We start from the raw sequence: 18,718 nt of genomic DNA, 5'->3' as shown, positions 1-18,718 counted from the left end.
TGTCCCTGGAAACCTTCTTGCAGCTAAACATATGCTTTGTCAATGAGCTACAAACTTTTCCAGTGCCTGTTAACTAGGATGTTTATTCAATGGCAACTGACATCATCAGAAAGTCTGCAAGCAACATCAAATAATTATTTTTTTTCAAAAACCAAACACACTAATAAGAGCTGCTGTCAGAACTTCCCACGCACACCACAGGTAATCTAGACTGTTTCTAACAAGATGACTAGAACTGTGGCTTTGAGCCATTAAGCCCTCAACCTCTGCCGGAATATATTAACTCTGACTGAGGATCAATAATCCAATTTATGCAGCCTTTCGCTTCCTGTGTTAATAGCCCCATTGAAGGTTTTCAAACTGTATCCAGTTCCTGCTCCCCCTACTCTCAGTCTCTCTCCTGCCAGTATTCTCTCTCTGCTTGCATGCAGAGGTGCTATTTGGATCAAAACAGGCTTGTTATTCTCATTTATGAAGTACATGTCCAAACAATGAGGAGGGGGAAGAGGGAGCTATGTTAAGAAAGTACAGGGGCTGCCTACAACGTTCTCAGGCTTCCATTTCCAGGGGATTTACACAATTCTCAACATGAGAGAAAATACCCTTCATTGCTTCAAGTAAATGGAAATATTGTTATAATTTTTCAGTAAATTCTAGGAGTGCTTTCCTCTTCTTATCCTTATTGCATTTTACAGCTGATGATATAGCACAGTACCAACATCTGACTCCCAGGGCTGTAGCCAGAAAAAAAATTTGGGAGGGGTTTTGAAAATTTCATCCGGGGGGGGGGGGGGTTGAACCCCTAGCACCCCCTCCCAGCTACAAACCTGTCAATATCTGCTTGAGATAGTGCCTGGAGGGACTCTTAATGTTTTGCGTCTCATAGACTTAGCATGCGGATTTGGTTAACCAGTTAAAATTCATGAGTAAACTAGGTTTTTCTTTAATAACCTGAAAATTTGGGGGGGGGGGTAGAACCCCTAACCCCCCTCCCCCTCGCTACAGGCCTGCTGACTCCAGTTCACAGGGTAAGACACATGTGGACACAGGCCAAATACAGTTTTGAAAGGTGCCAGAAGAAGCTCTTTAGACACCTACTAGCTGCTCCTCCCAATTTATGTCAGCCAAAGAGTCAACATAAAATGTTATGAAACTGCTTCCCAGGGTCCCAAACGCTGACACAGCAAAACATCCCCCTCCTAATGGCCCCAAAATGACCAGGAGTGATGTGACACACAATGGCCACTGTGACCATTTAGAGGTAGAGTTGTGACCCTCCAGAGAGCCAAAAGCCACATGTTGGGGCCCGTTGTGTTCCACAAGATGCTTAACTCTGTATGACTAGATAAATATTTGACACTGGAAAAACCAGGGTCAAAGACCAGTTTATCTGATGGTCTTCTCACCGCTGTGCTACCCATATCATTCCCTCCCCTCCCATGAGTTTGACTATAAGATACCCTCTTTAAGTCTTTTCCTGTCTGCTCTCAGATCCCATCCAAAACTTTCATTTTTATCCTTCAAACAGCTCCATAACCTTCCATCTATCTACTACTTATGCCTACTTGCTTCTGACCATTGCTGCCCAAGATCCACTATTCTTACCTGTCAGAAAGGTTCTTGTTTGACAATAAGATACACTGCCTCAAAGTGTACTTCTTCTCTGAAAGTTTTTAAACAGAGGCTGGATAGACATTTGTTGTGAGTACTTTGATTGTGTTTTTCTGAATGACAGGGGAGGACTGGCTAGCTCGTGTGGTCTCTTCCAATTCCATGATTCTATATTCTAAACAACCTAATGTTTTCTCCCTTGCCTTCCATTATGCCTGACACAAACATTTATAACATTTATTCCATTAGTCGGTACTTGTCAATTCAAATCCTTGGGAACCCATTTTTTCTTATAGTATTTTACAAACATTTATACCTGTACCTTGCCAAAAATGATAATGTGTTAGGGAAGAAATTGCACATTTTTTTGCTAATCTGTCTCTCTCCCTTCCTCCTCTCCTCCCCTCCATTTCCCTACCCTTCCTTTGCTAAATCCTTTGAGTTGATTTGTATGAACTGCTTCTTGGAGCAGGGATATCTCCTCTAATATAAAACTGCTGCACACAGATGGCATTAAGAAAACAATAACAAGGGGAGTGATGGTAGCTCTCATCATCCTAGTGGTAATAGAATATCTCTACATCAGGTCTCATTGCCTTCACTTGAAATTTAGAGCTTGAACTCACGAAGAAGCTCCATCAAAAACTGGGAAAGCAACATATATGATTAGGAGGCATAATAACAAAAGGTTTTACAACAGCGTCATAATTGCTCTTTACCTTTTGCTTGATCTGGGAATACGTGGTCCCATACTTTTGTTCAAGGTATCTGTAGTCATAGTTTGGAAATGGAGATGGTGCAGGATAGCTGCCAGATCTCCAAAGCTTCCACAGGTTCACTCCAGCTATTCCCAGAAGAGCAAGTGCCCCAGTAATATAGACACCTATTTCCCATCCAGGTGGATTTTTTATGACTGAAAAGAAAATAATATTTTTTTTATTGAGGAAGCTGGCACCAATCGAATATATTTAAACCTTATTTCAACCAGAGAGGTTTTCTTATTGGGAGATTTAAAAATACAACAAATTAATAACTCATATAGGAATGCTGTATGGCTATGAAATAAATAACATATGTTATTTCTCCTGAGGCATCATTGATTCTGAAATGAAAGGAAAATTGAAATTCATAGTATAGATAATTCTTAATTCCTTCCTCCCTCCACCACCAAATATAAACATAATTTTCCTCTTGCAATTGCAGTGAAACTGCAGTGAATCTATCTTTCAAAACTGAATAATAGCATCTTTGTATAGTCTAATATGTATGAAATGTGGTGGTTTAACATAATGTAACTGGATATTTCTTCAGACACTAAAACCTTCAAAACCAGAGAAATTATGATATTTTGTTTTCATAGTCTTTGCATCCCTTCTTTGGATAAGAAAAATCTTTTGTTGAATAATTACACACTATTTAGTTCCTGATCAATATTTGTAGTAATCCATGAATACTACCATTAACTGTTTCTAAAGCATTATTTTCTCCTTTTTACCAGCTTGGATGCCCATGACTTAGAACACTACTTTAGTTTTCCTTTTACTGGTGAATATTAAAACTGGGAAGGGGATGTCTTCAAAGTTTTGAAAAATAATCTTTGACATTTTATTTGTTTTCCCAATATTCTTTTCCCATATTTATAAGTGCAATTTCTCTTCCAGAGTTGCACTGTGATCATCTTTTCAACACATGATATATAGCCAATATATCCACTTCCTACTAAGGATTTCATATCATCCTGGAAAATTACTTATACCTAATGATTATAAATGGGAACATCTTGCAGGTAAACACACAGTGATCTACAATAAGCTGACATACAAAAGTTGTTCAAATTGACATAACACAATTCTGTTACCAGTCCTACTTAGAATAGATTCATTGTGTTAACTCAACATTCAACAATTGATCAAATGGGCATACTCTAATTAAGACTAACCCAAAAGGTGCCAACCATTGTGTTCATATGGTCAACATTCCTTTTATATCCAGATACCATTACTTCCTGAGGGGGCAATCTTGTTTTCTGTTGTTCTGGAGTCAAGGACATGGAGCAATGGATTCAAATTGCAGGAAAAAATATTCCACCTAAACATTAGGAAGAATTTCCTAATGGAAAGACCTGTTCAGCAGTGGAATATGCTGCCCTGCAGTGTGGTGACATCTTCTTTAGAGGTTTTTAAGCAGAGGCTAGATGACCATCTGTCGTGGGTGCTTTGATGGTGTTTTCCTGCATAACAGGGAGTTGGACTGGATGGTCCTTGTGCTCTCTTCCAACTCTATGATTCTGTGATATTATGAATCCCTAAACCAACATGGGTGAAGCTGAGAGATTCTGTGGGCTATAGGCAAAGAAGTACCTTTTTCCAAGTTGTGTTTTGGCCCTTAGAATTAATTACTGGCATGAAATGCACAGAAATGACATTGGAGGCCTGCTCAAAAGATATTTTGGGACAAAATCATCAGCATTTATTTGGTTATTTTTCTGTCTCTTGAATTTTAAGAGCTTTGGTCCCAGAAAATAAATACGCAAATAGTAGACATATCATATTATAGTATCTCTGGGGAGATGAAATTCAAGCAAAATCCTATCACAGTTTGTTCCGTATTAATGACACTCACCACTTAGTTGATGTTCATCAATATTACTGTCCATGATGGCTATCCTGGTCTAGAGCAATTGTCTAGGAGAAAAGACAAACAAAAATGAGAAAACAAGGAAGATTGGTGCTGGCACTTCACAGTATCATGCAGAGACTACCTAGAAGAAACACACAAAAAATCTCCACTTCTATAATTCCTCAAAACTATTCTTCTTCACTTTAGGAATAGTCAAAATATAATTCCCCATTTTTGCATTTACATCTACGAAATGCTACTTTATGTGGTACACCCATACACAGGAGTGTGAAAGGATCCTCTTCCATACTTGCACTATACACATGGGAATGCTGCCTTGGTGCATACACCGGCTGCTGCTTTTACAATTCCTCACATCCCTGTCAAATAATGCAGCTGCCTATGACCAGTTACTCATTGCTTGCCAGTACACTGCTCCAATGGATGCAATACCATTTTCAAAAGCTGGGTAGTGTTGAAAAGGATTCTTCAACATGCAATATAGACAGGCAGTGCTGAGAGTTAGGACCTTATCACACAAGGTCTGGGCTCCATTCTAGGATGCTTCCTGAACAAAGTCTGCTGGAGTCCATCACATGATGCAGGGTTATTTTCAGCAGGGCTCCATCCCTAAACTGTGCTGGAAGTGTCCTAGGATGGGAGAACATGGGAGACACCCTGTGTTCTCATAAGTTAAGCTGAGGAAAGCATATGAGGAAGCTGGACAGCAACAGTTTCCCTGTGGGATGAGGGGGGCGCAATGTGGCATGATTATTTCTCCTCTTTCTGCTGGATTCATCCCGCTGTCCCACGGATGCCCCCACTTTGCCCCGGCTTAAGGACCTCAATGTAATAAAGTCCTTAGACTGTTGTAGGAATGGTGATAATTATTCTCAAACCAACACAGAACCTGAAGGGTCCAACATGAACCAGAGCTTTAAAATGCTATTCTCTGGACCACAATTTACAGAATCTTGCAGCCATAATGACCACAAGCTTTGCCTAGCTCAAGAATCCCAGCCCTGGATTTCAAGCTTTGCCACCACTGAATAGTATTGGAGCTTTAACAAAAGAGCAGATGTTTTATTCATGTCTTAAGTTTATATGTCCTCTATAAACTATCGTACTTTGTTCTGTTTTGTTTGTGAATCGCTAGTATGGATCCAGTTATTCTTTAGTTCTAATCATGTTTCAATGCTATTTAAAGCAATACAATTTAAGCTAACTTTTCCCAGTGATTTGAGGCTGAGTACAACCAAACTTATGGGGCCCCTGGTGGCCCAGTGTGTTAAAGCGCTGAGCTGCTCAAGTGTCCATTTCTTTTTATCCTTCCACTTGAAAAATGGCATGAATATATATGGGATCAAATACAACTGGATATTATGGACATTATAAGAAACAAAAAACATGGTCAGACAAACAGAAGAAAATTAAAGAAATATGGACTCCATTTAGCAGGTGGTTACAGATTGTTAAACCATACGACGAAAGTTGGAAGAAAAAACTGGAAAGAATGGAAAGAAGGCTCATGTAACAAGAAAATAAGGTCTACGTTGTCAACAGGGAGGGGGGTGGGGTGGGTGTGGGGGAGGGAGAAGGGAATGGAAAAGGAAAATGTAATTATGATTATGTATTATAAAATAATGATTAATAAAAATTCCCTCTGGGGAGGGGGAGAAAAAAGCGCTGAGCTGCTGAGCTGCTGAACTTGCGGACCAAAAGGTGCCAGGTTCAAATCCCGGGAGCGGAATGAGCGCCCGCTGTTAGCCCCAGCTCCTGCCAACCTAGCAGTCTGAAAACATGCAAACGTGAGTAGATCAATAGGTACCGTTCCAGCGGGAAGGTAACAGCACTCCATGCAGTCATGCCGGCCACATGACCTTGGAGGTGTCTACGGACAATGCTGGCTCTTCGGCTTAGAAATGGAGATGAGCACCAACCCCCAGAATCGGTCACGACTGGACTTAACGTCAGGGGAAAACCTTCACCTTTACCTAAAACCAAACTTACTTACAGCACAATCCTCTACAGTTTCACTCAGAAATGAGTCCTGTAATGTAAGAAGGATTTACTTCACGTATGATTGTAGTAGACAGCCAGTGCAGTGGGCTAGTACACTGTGAGACCAGGGTTCACTTTCCTGCTCAGCAATAGAAACCTACTACATGACCTTGGATGAGTCATACTCTCTCACGCTTCTACACTGCCATATAATTCAGAATATCAAATCACATAATCCACATTATCTGCTTTGAACTGGATTATATGAATCTATATTGCCATATAATCTAGTTCAAAGCATCAGATAATCTGGATTTTATATGGCAGTGTAGAAGGGGCCTCAGTCTCAGAAAGACCCCCCTCCCCATCCAAAAATCCCCTGTGATAAATTGCCATAGGGTTGCCAGAAGTCAGAAATGACCGTAAGGCACTCAACGACATTGTGTATAGTACTAAAAACCTGGTAAGATTACACATTTGTCCAATTCAAACCATGATGATTAATTATGAGTCATTCCCTGGGTTGCTACCATGTTACCTATAGAAGCATTATACTTCCAACAATTATGTAACAGGCAGAAACTCAACAAGTGCCACTTTCACCAAGAGGAAGATAAAAGAAAGCTGCCATGCACTGTTACTAACCTCTGGCAAGAAAGATGGGAATCCCCTGGTTGATATTTACTTTTGGTACTTTAATTTGCATCTTAAGAGCTTCATTTTAGGCTTGCTTGCATATGGTGCTATTGTGGCGCATTTGCTACCGAGACGGGCTCCCAGTCTTCACAGTCAACCTCATGCAAAACAGTCCCATGCCGTGCAAGTCAAATCCAACCAAACACTAAAAACTATTGTTGGGCCGGCAAGCGTTCAGCACCAAATTGAAAAATCAGTTTTGCAATATGCTACCTTTCCCAGTTAGGAACAAAGAGGAAAATCTCAGTATGCATGATTTTTTTGTTTTCTGTTTTTAGTTCTGATATGAAATTGCTTTGGTGAACTAAGAACTGAGGCTGGATCTACTCTGCCAAATAATGCAGTCTGAACTGTATTATATGGTCAGTGTAGACCCATATAATGCAGTTCAATGCAATTAATGCTGCATTATATGAGTCTACATTGACCATATAATGCAGTTCAAAGTAATATAGATCCAATATAAGCTAAGTCTTGGTTATCATGTCATTGCCTTTCTCCTTCTCCTTCTCCTACTACTGCTACATAAGTGTATTAGCTATGATCACAAGTTACTGCGATTATATGCTGCATTCTCAGTATACCATTCACATACAAATAAGATGTCAGACTTTGCACTATAATATTTTCCCCAACAACAAGCAATATCCTGATGAGTTGGTAGACTAAACAAGTTTAAAATTTCAGCCAATATGCTGAAAAATAATGTATAAAGTAATTCTTTCCCCAGTCCTTTACACTGCATGTGTCAGTGGTATATACTCTTGTGTACAAATGTGTTATTTAAACCTGCTCTCAATTAGGTCATCCAAGATTAGAGGACATCGACTGCTGGAAAAGTACTGAACTATAACCTGCCAATGGGAGAGGATCAGATTTATCTTTTTCCCCCTTGAAGAATCTTTCTTTGTTTGCAGGGAGAAATTATTACATTATTCCACTTCATGTCCAAATGATGAACAGCTATGTAAGGACTGGCTTCGACATCCTTGCTTAGTCTTTATCATTTCAAGTATTTAACAATCCTCAAGTTTTGAAGCAAGAATCCCTGCCAAGTTTTCTCAACACAAACTTTAGTGGGGTGAATTGCATTGCCCACTGTGCCTAATTTCTCAATGATTTCTCAAGGACTCCTATATCTCAGTAACATCTTATGGTCTAGCTTCTGTTTATATTGAGATGAACAAAAGAATATACCGTTGAGTCCGACATGGGAACCTGTAAACAGTCATGGAAATCTTGATAAGTTTTATTTATCTCATGTTTTCCTAAAACTAAGAAGAACGACAATTGTTGAAATAATAAAATTTGACTGTTTCTGTGGTTGAAAACAAAACATACCCAACAATACTGCAGATTTAATGGCAATTTAAAAAAACAAAATGACTTCAAATTCTGTTGAATTCTGTTGAACTGACCCCTCTTTTTCTTAGAAATACATTCACATGCATATCACCACTAATTTCTGCAAGAGTATCAGATGCTTTAAGAAGGCTCAGGAAGAGATGGAATGATGCCACAATTGTGCATATAGAAAGTAGGTTGTTTCCAATTTCCAATAAATAAACATAAAATACCTTTTAGGGAAATGTTTTAAATTCAGTGGCAAAATCTAAATAAAGTTAAGTGTATGTAAATATCAAGGACACATATGCTGCTGAAGTAAATGAGACTTTAAAGTTGTATAAATTATATTGTTATGTTAGAACAGTGGTTCTCAACCTTTGGGTCCCCAGGTATTGTGACCTACAACTTCCAGCAATCCCAGCTAGTTTGCCAGCTGTTAGGATTTCTGGGAGTTGAAGGCCAAAACATCTGGGCACCCAAAGGTTGAGAACTACTATGCTATATATTTAAGGTGCATTTACACTGCAGAATTAATGCAGTTTGACACCGCTTTAAATGCCATGACCCAATGCTATGGAATCCTCGGAGTTATAGTTTTAGCTAGCTCTGTCAAAAAGCACTGGTGCCTCACCAAACTACAAATTGCATGATTTAATAGCAATGAGCAATGGCAGTTAAACTGGTGTCAAATTGCATTGAACCCTAACAGCCAATTATCAAGAAAGATTGAAAGCACTGTATTAGGCAACCAGTTTACAATGTACTAACAATGAAATGTCAGAATGAGTTATATTTTCAGTCCACATCAAGAACCTTCATAAACAGTAAGCCTAAAGAATAGGTACGGGGGACAAAGCGAGCTGTTTCTATAATTCAATGAAATGTTGTATAGGATAATAGAATTACAGAGTTGGAAGAGACCACAAGGGCCCACCAGTCCAATCCCATGCCATTCATGAAAAGCACCAAGTGCCCATGACAGATGGCCATCCAGCCTCTGTTCCAAAGCCTCCAAAGAAGGAGCTTCCACCATACTATGAGGCAGAGAGTTCCACAAGCTCTCATGGTCAAGAAGCAATAATTAAGACATTTGTTTACATGATGTATTTACTCACTGATACTATTTGTATACCTGTTCTAATTTTTCATTGTTAATATTTTTTTTATTCATCTGATATGCTATTAGCCAGTTTGGACATAGTCTTATTGGAAAGGAAACAGATAAAGAAATACTTAATAGTGGCAAGATATCCTGAGTGTAAACTACAAGATTTTTCAGATGTAGATTAAATTTAGTTGGAAGAAAGGATGTTCTTCAGGAAAAAGGCTTAGTTTAAAAAGAAAATCTCCCTTTTCACTTTGGGACCTATTATGCAATTTTGGTGCCCCTGATGGCGCAGCATGTTAAAATGCTGAGCTGCTGAACTTGTGGACCGAAAGGTCACAGGTTTAAATCCGGAAAGCGGAGTGAGTGCCCGCTGTTAGCCCCAGCTTCTGCCAACCTATCAGTTCAAAAACATGCAAATGTGCGTAGATCAATAGGTACCACTCCGGGGGGAAGGTAATGGTGCTTCATGCAGTCATACTGGCCACATGACCTTGAAGGTGTCTATGAACAATGCCGGCTCTTCGGCTTAGAAATGGAGATGAGCACCAACCCCCAGAGTTGGACACGACTGGACTTAATGTCAGGGGGAAACCTTTACCTTTTATATGCAATTTTGGTAAAAATGAGAGACAAACAAATGAAAGCAGGGATATTTATCTCATTTCAAGCTCAGAAATGTGGCTCAGTTGCTGCTGGCTTTTTTGGTGCCTGTTTCATTCTCCAGGGAAACAAGAAACAGGAGGGAATTCATATATCTTATAATCTAACCTTCGAAAGGAAATACACAAAACAGTACAAATAGGAGTACGCTTCTACTATTTTGGAGATCATCCCTCTCCTTGCTCCTTACATCCCATCAAAACATCCCACTGCTCCCCTTTCCAGCTCTTTCAAATTCTGCAGCTATCTTATGCTCAGTGTTGCTGTGTGGCTAGTTCTCATTATTTTCCCATCACTTGCCTATTTCTCTATACGAATGATCCTGTGCTGGATAATATATAGCCAAGTCATTTCATATGAAGTTGGCCTTGTTCAGAGGTCACTGCAAAGTAGATAGATTTTGCCAGAGATAGTAAATGGTTTCCTTCAACAAAAACTGTTTATTATATCACAATGGCCTGGAGGGATTTTCTGCCATAGTAGTGCGTGGGAACTGCTCTAGATTCTGTTATGTTAACTGGCAATCCGTTTCAGTGAAATACATAATATGCAACTGGGGGGACTCTTTACCATTTCTGGTGGGGGGGATTTTAATTGAGAGGAAAATCTACTACTGGCTCAGTTGCAGGGGGAAAGAGAGAGGCCAGCCACTTTCTACCCCATTCCAAAGACATTTAGAAACAGAAATTATATGTAATCGTTATCTTCTTGGGACACTTTTATACTCTTCTCCATGATAGTCATTTTAAAGTGGAACAAGGGATCCAGTCTCTGAGGCAACACAATGAAAATACTGTATCTCTGCTGAAACTACTTCACACACACACACACACACTTTTGATATTTTATTTGTGAAAACTGCCCAACACATTTTGGCTAATAGTGTTGAGTTATTTTCAACAATAAAATCATTTATTTTTCCAACATCTGGAGTCTTTGTCTTTTTCTGCATTATAGCTATAGGGTGTTTCAAGTCCTCTTTGCTTTTTTTTTTTTTAAGACAGGATCAGGAAATCTTCTAAATGATAAAAAGGTAACATGTTACTTATATCTTTCATCACTTGCTACTTGTATTAAGTATGCAACAAAAAGTCTGATGCATTGCTTGTAAATTTTAAAGAGAAACATGTTTGACATTTTAATAACATGTCCAAATTCTGATTAAGGCATTTAGGGACTTCTATTTGCAGTTTTAGTGTACCTATTAACAAACATTCAAATCATCAAGAACTATAAACACATCTCTAAAACATGCTAGGGACATTCAATTTAGTGTAGCAGATTTAAGCCACTACAATGCCTCAGGGCAAATGTGAATGTAAATTTGCTATAGATCCAAGATCATCAGTCATCCTTGGAGCTGTCCTTGGTGCTGAAGTACACAAGCCCTGAGCTGTCAAAAAATAGAACAAGTAAAATATAAAATAATTTCTTCTAATTCACAAGCTCTGACTTCCTCAAATAATGCATGGGAAGACACCCCATCATATCCACCCAACATGACCATTGTCTATGCCATCTGAGGATTGGGGAGTGTATTTGTTGTGCATCAGACTTCAGCAAGATGTAGCAGGTTAATGAGATAATGAGATTTAGGGCTCTCTATGAAACCTCTGGACAAACTCCTTACTCATCATCCCTTAGTCAAAGGAAGCTTGCAATTCTAGGCACACCTTCTTGAAAGTAAGTCAGACCAGATATGGCAGGACATATTTTTGAATAAATACTGAAAGCCTGGAATTTGTGCAGCAAGCATTTGCTCACATCCATCTTTGTTCTTCTTAGATCTCCCACTGCTCTTTTCTCTGTGTGTTTGCTATCACTGCCTCTCTTTCTCAGTATTGTATGCTCTTCGAGAGATGCTTGTATTTTGCTCATGGCATTCTGGAAAGCGATATGTTCAGTGCACTGAATTAATATTTTAAAAAATGAACACAAACTGAATTTGAAAATGTAATATAAACACTAAAACTATTCCCACTCTCTAATTACATACTTTGAGACTTTAATCCCAGATTATCCATCACTTCTGCATTGCCACTTATGGCATCAGTCAACAACAAAAATACAGCTAGTTACTAAATACTGACAAAACAGTAGCCCTAAGAATTTCACATAATTTGCAATGTATGGAAGGATGGCATCTGATAGCTATACACCAATATTAGATAACAGGCATTTTTTAAAAAATGTGTCTTATTAGATTTATAACCTAGCCATGTTTTAAAACCCAATGTTTTGTTTTTTTCATTCATCCATCAAAAAGCCCAACAGAGTAGTCACTGTTTTATTTCTATGGTACAAATGGGAAACACTGCTCAGAAATATCCCTAAATCCACTGTCTAGAGAAGACTGAACGGGAATTCAGATTTCTAAAGTCCAAATTCAGGAGATTTGTAAAATGAACACAGTAGTCTTGCTTCCCCCAACTACCACCAAGGGACGACTAAAAGACTATTGTCCCTTGAAGACAGCATTAGTTTGGTTCATGCTTATTGCTTCACTGTTTTCATGTAAACTACTTTGAGAGTCACCTTTAAAAAGTGCTTGAACTAATGAGTAGGGTAAGCCTACTTCAACAATGTACCAGAGGTGTAAGGGTCATGATTAAGCAGGACCTTATTCTGTTTGTAGAATCCTCCTCTGCTAGTTGATTTCATAATATCTGCCAAACTATCTGCAGTAAGAACTGCTGTTAATAACCCAAAAAGGGGGATGGACAAAAGAGGTTTTAAGTTAGGTCAAATCCAAATCTTCTCTAGCCCAAAAATGCAACCACAACACCAAATCAATTAGCTCAAGGAGAAGACCTAAGTAATTTCCAACATTTCCAGGTTGGGATGAGATTCAGTGCAATTCCAGTTGAACTTATGCCTGTTCCACTGCACCTGGCTATCTAGCCCAGATAAAGAATACATACTAATTCCATCTGGAAATCTATGCCCTCATTGTGAAAAACCATGTGGATCCAGAATAGGTCTCTACAGTCACATATGGACCCACCACCAAGACTCATGGAAGACAATCATACTCAGCCACAAGTGATAGCCTATGATGAAGACATCCTAATTCTTAAACAAGACTTATAGCACTTGCAAAGAGTCTGCCAAAGGCTGGCCACAAACCATTGCTGGAGGGACACCATATAACTGCTGGAACCCATGCATGGCTGTGGTGGCACTGGGGCACCTCAGGTTTGTCATTTGATAGTGTCCTCAGTAAAATGAAGTGCCTTCCACCAATCTGCCCATACCTTGCTAAGCTTCAAAAAAAAGTCTGATTGGATCTATTGTAATGACAATGGCACCTAGATGGCTTCTGGTAACTCTTAATTTTGGGATTTTATAGTTTTATTATGCAGGTTTTAGCATTCTTCAGCACTGTGTTGTTTCAATGTTTGTATTGTTTAATTTTATTAATGAATGCTGTTAACTGCTTTGGGCCTTTAAGTGGGGAAAGACGGGATAGAAATTGCCTAAACAAACAAACAAACAAACTGGTTAGCCCGTTGTGGTTGTTAATTGATACTCTGGCTACATATCTTGGTAATCTGAAAACTAGCCTCCCCCTGTCCTTGATATGTGGAGCTTCCCCAGATACCACTTGGAAACTTGAGTTGATACAAAATACAGCCACCAGAATATTAAGTGGCATGACTAAGACTATGCAAATCATGAGAATCTTTTAAAGGAAATGAAGAAAAGATGTGAATTTGCTTTCTGGTTGAATTCCAGATGCTGGTACTATGTAACTTGGGATCCACACTGAAAGAATGCCTCTATCCATATCAGTCTGCCCATAATTTACTATTCCCTGATGAGATACTTCAGCAGAGACAGAGCTGCTTAATAACAAAGGAAAGGGCTTTCTCAGCAGTGGCAGCCTGGTTATGGAATGCCCTTCCCTACACAGCAAATAATCTTATGCTGCAGGCCCCTTTCTCAGCAATAAGCAAGAATGCATTTGTTCACCTAGGCATTTTAATTCACTTAGAATTTTAAGTTGCTTTAAGGAATTTAATTTCTTCTTTTATTATTCAAGCACCACCATTCTAACAATGGACTAAAAGCCTAAAAAGAAAGAAAAGACCTATGTAAAGGCTTCCATTAATTACAAATTTTACAGATATGGAAAATTTCTACCATTTCTCTGCCTCAGTAACTTGTTACAAGGATAAAAGCCTTCAAGTACCTATTCAGAGCAGCTCAGGATGAAAATAAAACATAAAAAAATCAGTACAAACCTACATTATGCTATGAAGAAGACACAAAGATCCGTGGGGAATGTTAGTATTTTATGTTTCCTTTTCAGTCAAAACAGTGTGATCATATTCTAAAATTTCCCTCCCTAGCTGTATTCTTTGATACCAATTCAGGTGTTGAGGAGAAAAAGTAGGTATTGTTTTCAAATGCCAGGAAGAAACAACATTTTCTCTCCTGCTCAAAAAGGAAAAAAGAAAAAAGAAACAGTGTTTCTGTGCAGGGAAAGCCTTTATAACTCCTCTGGCTTTGAAAGGGCTACGTGCATTGACTGCTCTGGTATTTAAACCACAGTAAATATTTTCAACACGAGGATTCAGTTCAGTAGTAGACCATAGGCTTTGTCTGTATATCTTAGCTCCAACTCCTGGCATTTAAAGTTAAAGAGATCTCCAAAATCTTCTTCGCTACGGATCTTTGACTTTTGAACTAAGTAAGTTCCAGTCATAGAATCATAGAGTTGGATGAGACCACATGGGGCATCTAGTCCAAATCCCTGCCACACAAGAAAAGCACAACCAAAGCACCCCTGACAGATGGTGAGCCAGTCTTTGTTTAAAAACCTCCAAGGAAGGAACCTCCACCATACTCCGAGGCAGAGAGTTCCACTGCTGAACAGCTCTTACAGTCAGGGAGTAGTACTTCCTAATGTTCAAGTGGAATCTCCTTTCCTGTAGTTTGAACCCATTGTTCCGAGTCCTAGTTTTCAGGGCAGCAGAATACAAGCCTCTTCCTTATGACCTCCTTTCACATATTTATACATGACTATCATGTCTCCTCTCAACCTTTTCTTCTGCAGGCTAAACATACCCAGCTCTTTAAGATGTTCCTCATAGGGCCTTTGATCATTTTAGTTGCCCTCCTCTGGATACCTTCCAGCTAGTCGATATTTCTCTTGAATTGTGGTGCCCAGAATTTGACACTGTATTCCAGGTGAGGTCTGACCAAAGCAGAATAGAGAGGTATGATAACTTCCTTCGATCTAACACTATACTCCTTTTGATGCAGCCCCAAATCCCTTTGGCTTTTTAGCTGCAGTATCACACTGTTGGTTCACATTCAACTTGTTGTCCACTAAGACTCCAAGATCTTTTTCACATGAACTGTTGTCAAGCCAAGCGTCACCCATCTTTGTATTTCATTTTTTCTGCCTAAGTCTAGTATCTTCCATTTGTCCTTGTTGAAATTCATTTTGCTAGTTTTGGCTCAGCTCTCTAATCTATTATGGTCATTTTGAATTCTGATCCCTCCCAATTTGGTGTCATCTGCAAACTTAATAAGCATGTAAAAGAGACCAACCTAAACTAAACAGACCAATGATGAGACTCATTATAAGGCAGTTCCATAAGATTGTATATCACAGAAGAATTTTATTTCTCTTTAAAAGGGAATATTTCTCCACTTTCCATCCTAGAAAATGGGAATCCTAGACCATGGGGCTACTGCTGAAGGTCTATGTTCATATATTATAATAACATTATTTAATATTGTTAGCTTATGTCACCCACAGTTTCACAGCGCCAGTAGACCCTATTTTAGCTGATGAAAATCTAATGAAGACACAGGTGATAGGAGACAAGTCCTCATTAGTGTTCTTTATGAGCTGCTCTAGACTGGAGAGTGATGACAAGCAGGGCTAAATGATGCCAGGGAAAATACATTCCATTTGAAAGAAGAACTAATAATTGGATGCCATGAAAAAAACACCACCATAGACAGAAGAAAGACTCCAGAGAATAAAGGAAAAGCTAATTGTCACCAAATAATAGGAAGCCCAACCATGATTAAAACCTGGGCTCTGTGCATTAAACAGCAAATCAATCAACTTCTCTACTAAAGCAAATTTCAATTAATGGATGCTAATTTTAATTGGCTGAGATAGAAAGCCATGCTAGTTTACATTTTGAAGATGTTCTTGTTATGGCATGTTTGTAACAGGAAATTAAAAGAAACTGGGAAGCTTTTTCTTATTACATTTCAGGAACACTTTTTTTTCAGGAACAAGTTTTTATGTTATCTCACACATACAGTATATGAAAGTTTATTTACACTTAGATTTGGCAGTAGCCTGGGACCAGGTTATCTGAAGGACTCCTTTCTCTCATTTGTATCTGTCCACCAGTAACAGGACGAGTGCTGAATGGTTAAAGAAATACATGCACTTAGTTAAAATATAAAGTTAGAACATCTGTGTATTAGACAGCATAACATGAAGAGCATAGGTGCATTGGCTTGCCTCATGCATGAAGCCAAGCTAACTCAAAATGATGTGAATAGGAGAAATGACCTGAAAAAGACCATAAACAAATGTTTAACCAATAATGAACCCCAGGAAGATGTACTTCATTATTACGAGGGTGGGGATAGGATTTGCTAATATCTGATGGCTGATGGAATCTGATTTAAATTCACAATCCCATTTAATTGGTCCATTTGAATATGCTTCTAAATTTTCTCAGCTGATTCTCAGATTTTCCCCAGTGGGCTTGTAATAGATAATACCTAACTAAGGAACCACTTTCTAAATATTCGATTTCATTTTAGGGAACAAGACTCTGACTCTTCTGGATATCCCTTTCCAATGTTACAAAGCATTGGCACCAATCATTTGATTACATATCTCTTGAACCTACTTCTTATCAAAGGCTCATATAAACATCAGCTGATAAAAACATGTCTTCTGATGGTAATGGCAATGAACTTATCATGAATAGAACACAAAGAATAGGAGTATGTCTATTCATAAGGAGTATGTTGTTGCTCATTATCCAAGACCAACACACATTAATTTAAAAGCAGAGACATGACAAAGTAAACCAAGGAAACTCCATCAGTTTACACTGTAGTAGAAGCTGTCCCATTTGTTATAATAATCCTTTCTATTTTCCAACTTTGTTGGATGGGTACCACCAGTTATTGAGTCAAAATGAAATAACCATCCACAATAGCATACTCAGGAGAACTCAGATATCTGCGTATTTTAATTATGGGGGGAGGGGGGCAAAGGAGGCACTAGATCCCATCTGATCTTGGAAGATAAGCAAGGCCAGCCCTGGTTCATACTTTGATGGAAGACTGCCAACAAATACCAGGTGTGTATGTTGTATTTCAGAGGAGAAAACTGGCAAACCCATCTCCAAGTATTGCCTAAGAAAGTTCTATTAAATTCACAGGGTCATCCTAACCCAACAGGTGATATGAACACACATATACACAAAGGACAAATTGTGTTTCCCTCAGAAAGAAAAAAGAGAAGGGTATGAAATTCATTTAGTGATCCCTAGGCATCAAGTAATAATGGGGAAGGAGCCTAGCAGTAAGACAAACTGATGAGGAGAGGAAACAAAGAGATGTATGAAAGTTAGGTAAGAGGGGAGAATAAGGAAGAAAAAGAGATGAACACAATGGAAGGAATCTGAGGAAGAGGAAGCCAGAAATGGAGAGCTGGAGGGGGAGAGTGATTGTGCCAGGGGCAGGAGGGGAAAGCAATGATAAGCGTGTTTATTTTACTGCTGCCACCATGGCTACCAAAGTGGGCATTCGGGTGTGGGTCCTGGCCTCACATCAGGCAGAAAGGAAAATTGAAGAGCACAGAACTATACTATGTTGCTGCTCCTACCTCTCATAATTAGAGCCACTTACATCTCTTTTGCCGTATCACTAAGCAGCATGCTTCAGATATGTAGATCAATAGTTAATATCTTGCTGGATGTAGAGATCCAATTGTAAGAGTTACTGAAGCTGGGCATATTCTTTTAGAAGTACTGAAGATAGATTTTACAGCAGATATAAACTGTTAAGAGAGGAGCTCTTTACTCACTTATATTCCTCTATAGCTCTACTGACATTAATGCTGAAACTCCTGGACTATAAAGAATAAGGGTCAGAATGAGAAGTTTATACAAAGGAAGGGCAGGAACTCTTTTGTATGTTGAGACAGGCATTGCCTTCAAGAAAACTGGTTGGGCGGGGAGTGTGAACACATTCTGATTAGGGAAGGAGCCAGCAATAAGCAGAGCCAGACATAAAAATGGCTGAAGTCAAATCTCTGTCAGTCTTTTACAGAACTGAGGCAATCGTATGCATGGGGCTTTTAGCCCAAGGGCTGTAGGTTTCCCATCTATAATGTAAAATGACTTGAATGTTTCCTTGTCTTCTTTTTTATCAGGTACAAGATACAACATGTTCAGGAGGATGGATAATTTTAGTAACCACCCCATATTCACAGGGAATACATTCCCAGTGAGACCAGTTACTCGAAATGAATACCATCAAATTACCACACTTCTGATCCCAGCATTAGAGAACCTAGGTGCATCTACACTATAGAATAAATGCTGTTTGACACCAGAAGCTAAGCAGAGACCACCCTGTTTAGTACTTTAATGGGAGATTGCCAACAAATACGACATCCAA

General features: G+C 39.0%; 1 protein-coding gene across 2 annotated transcripts in view; it reads right to left on the bottom strand.

Moving 5' to 3' along the window:
• The window catches only part of syt12 (synaptotagmin 12), a 72,450-nt gene that overhangs the window by 42,139 nt on the left and 11,593 nt on the right, over positions 1–18,718 (bottom strand). Inside the window, exons 2-3 of one of the 2 annotated variants that reach the window (XM_003214791.4) lie at positions 4,234–4,295; positions 2,331–2,524 (exon numbers count right to left, since the gene is read on the bottom strand). In XM_003214791.4, the coding sequence (XP_003214839.1) occupies positions 2,331–2,524; positions 4,234–4,267 (228 nt within the window). In that variant the 5' untranslated portion in view covers positions 4,268–4,295. The remainder of the gene's footprint in view (positions 1–2,330; positions 2,525–4,233; positions 4,296–18,718) is intronic. The other variant, XM_062967524.1, reaches the window with a different exon arrangement.

This window comes from Anolis carolinensis, chromosome 1 (assembly GCF_035594765.1).
Source record: "Anolis carolinensis isolate JA03-04 chromosome 1, rAnoCar3.1.pri, whole genome shotgun sequence".
In the NCBI taxonomy this organism is placed as follows: domain Eukaryota; kingdom Metazoa; phylum Chordata; class Lepidosauria; order Squamata; family Dactyloidae; genus Anolis; species Anolis carolinensis.
This window is presented reverse-complemented; position numbering and strand designations above follow the sequence as displayed.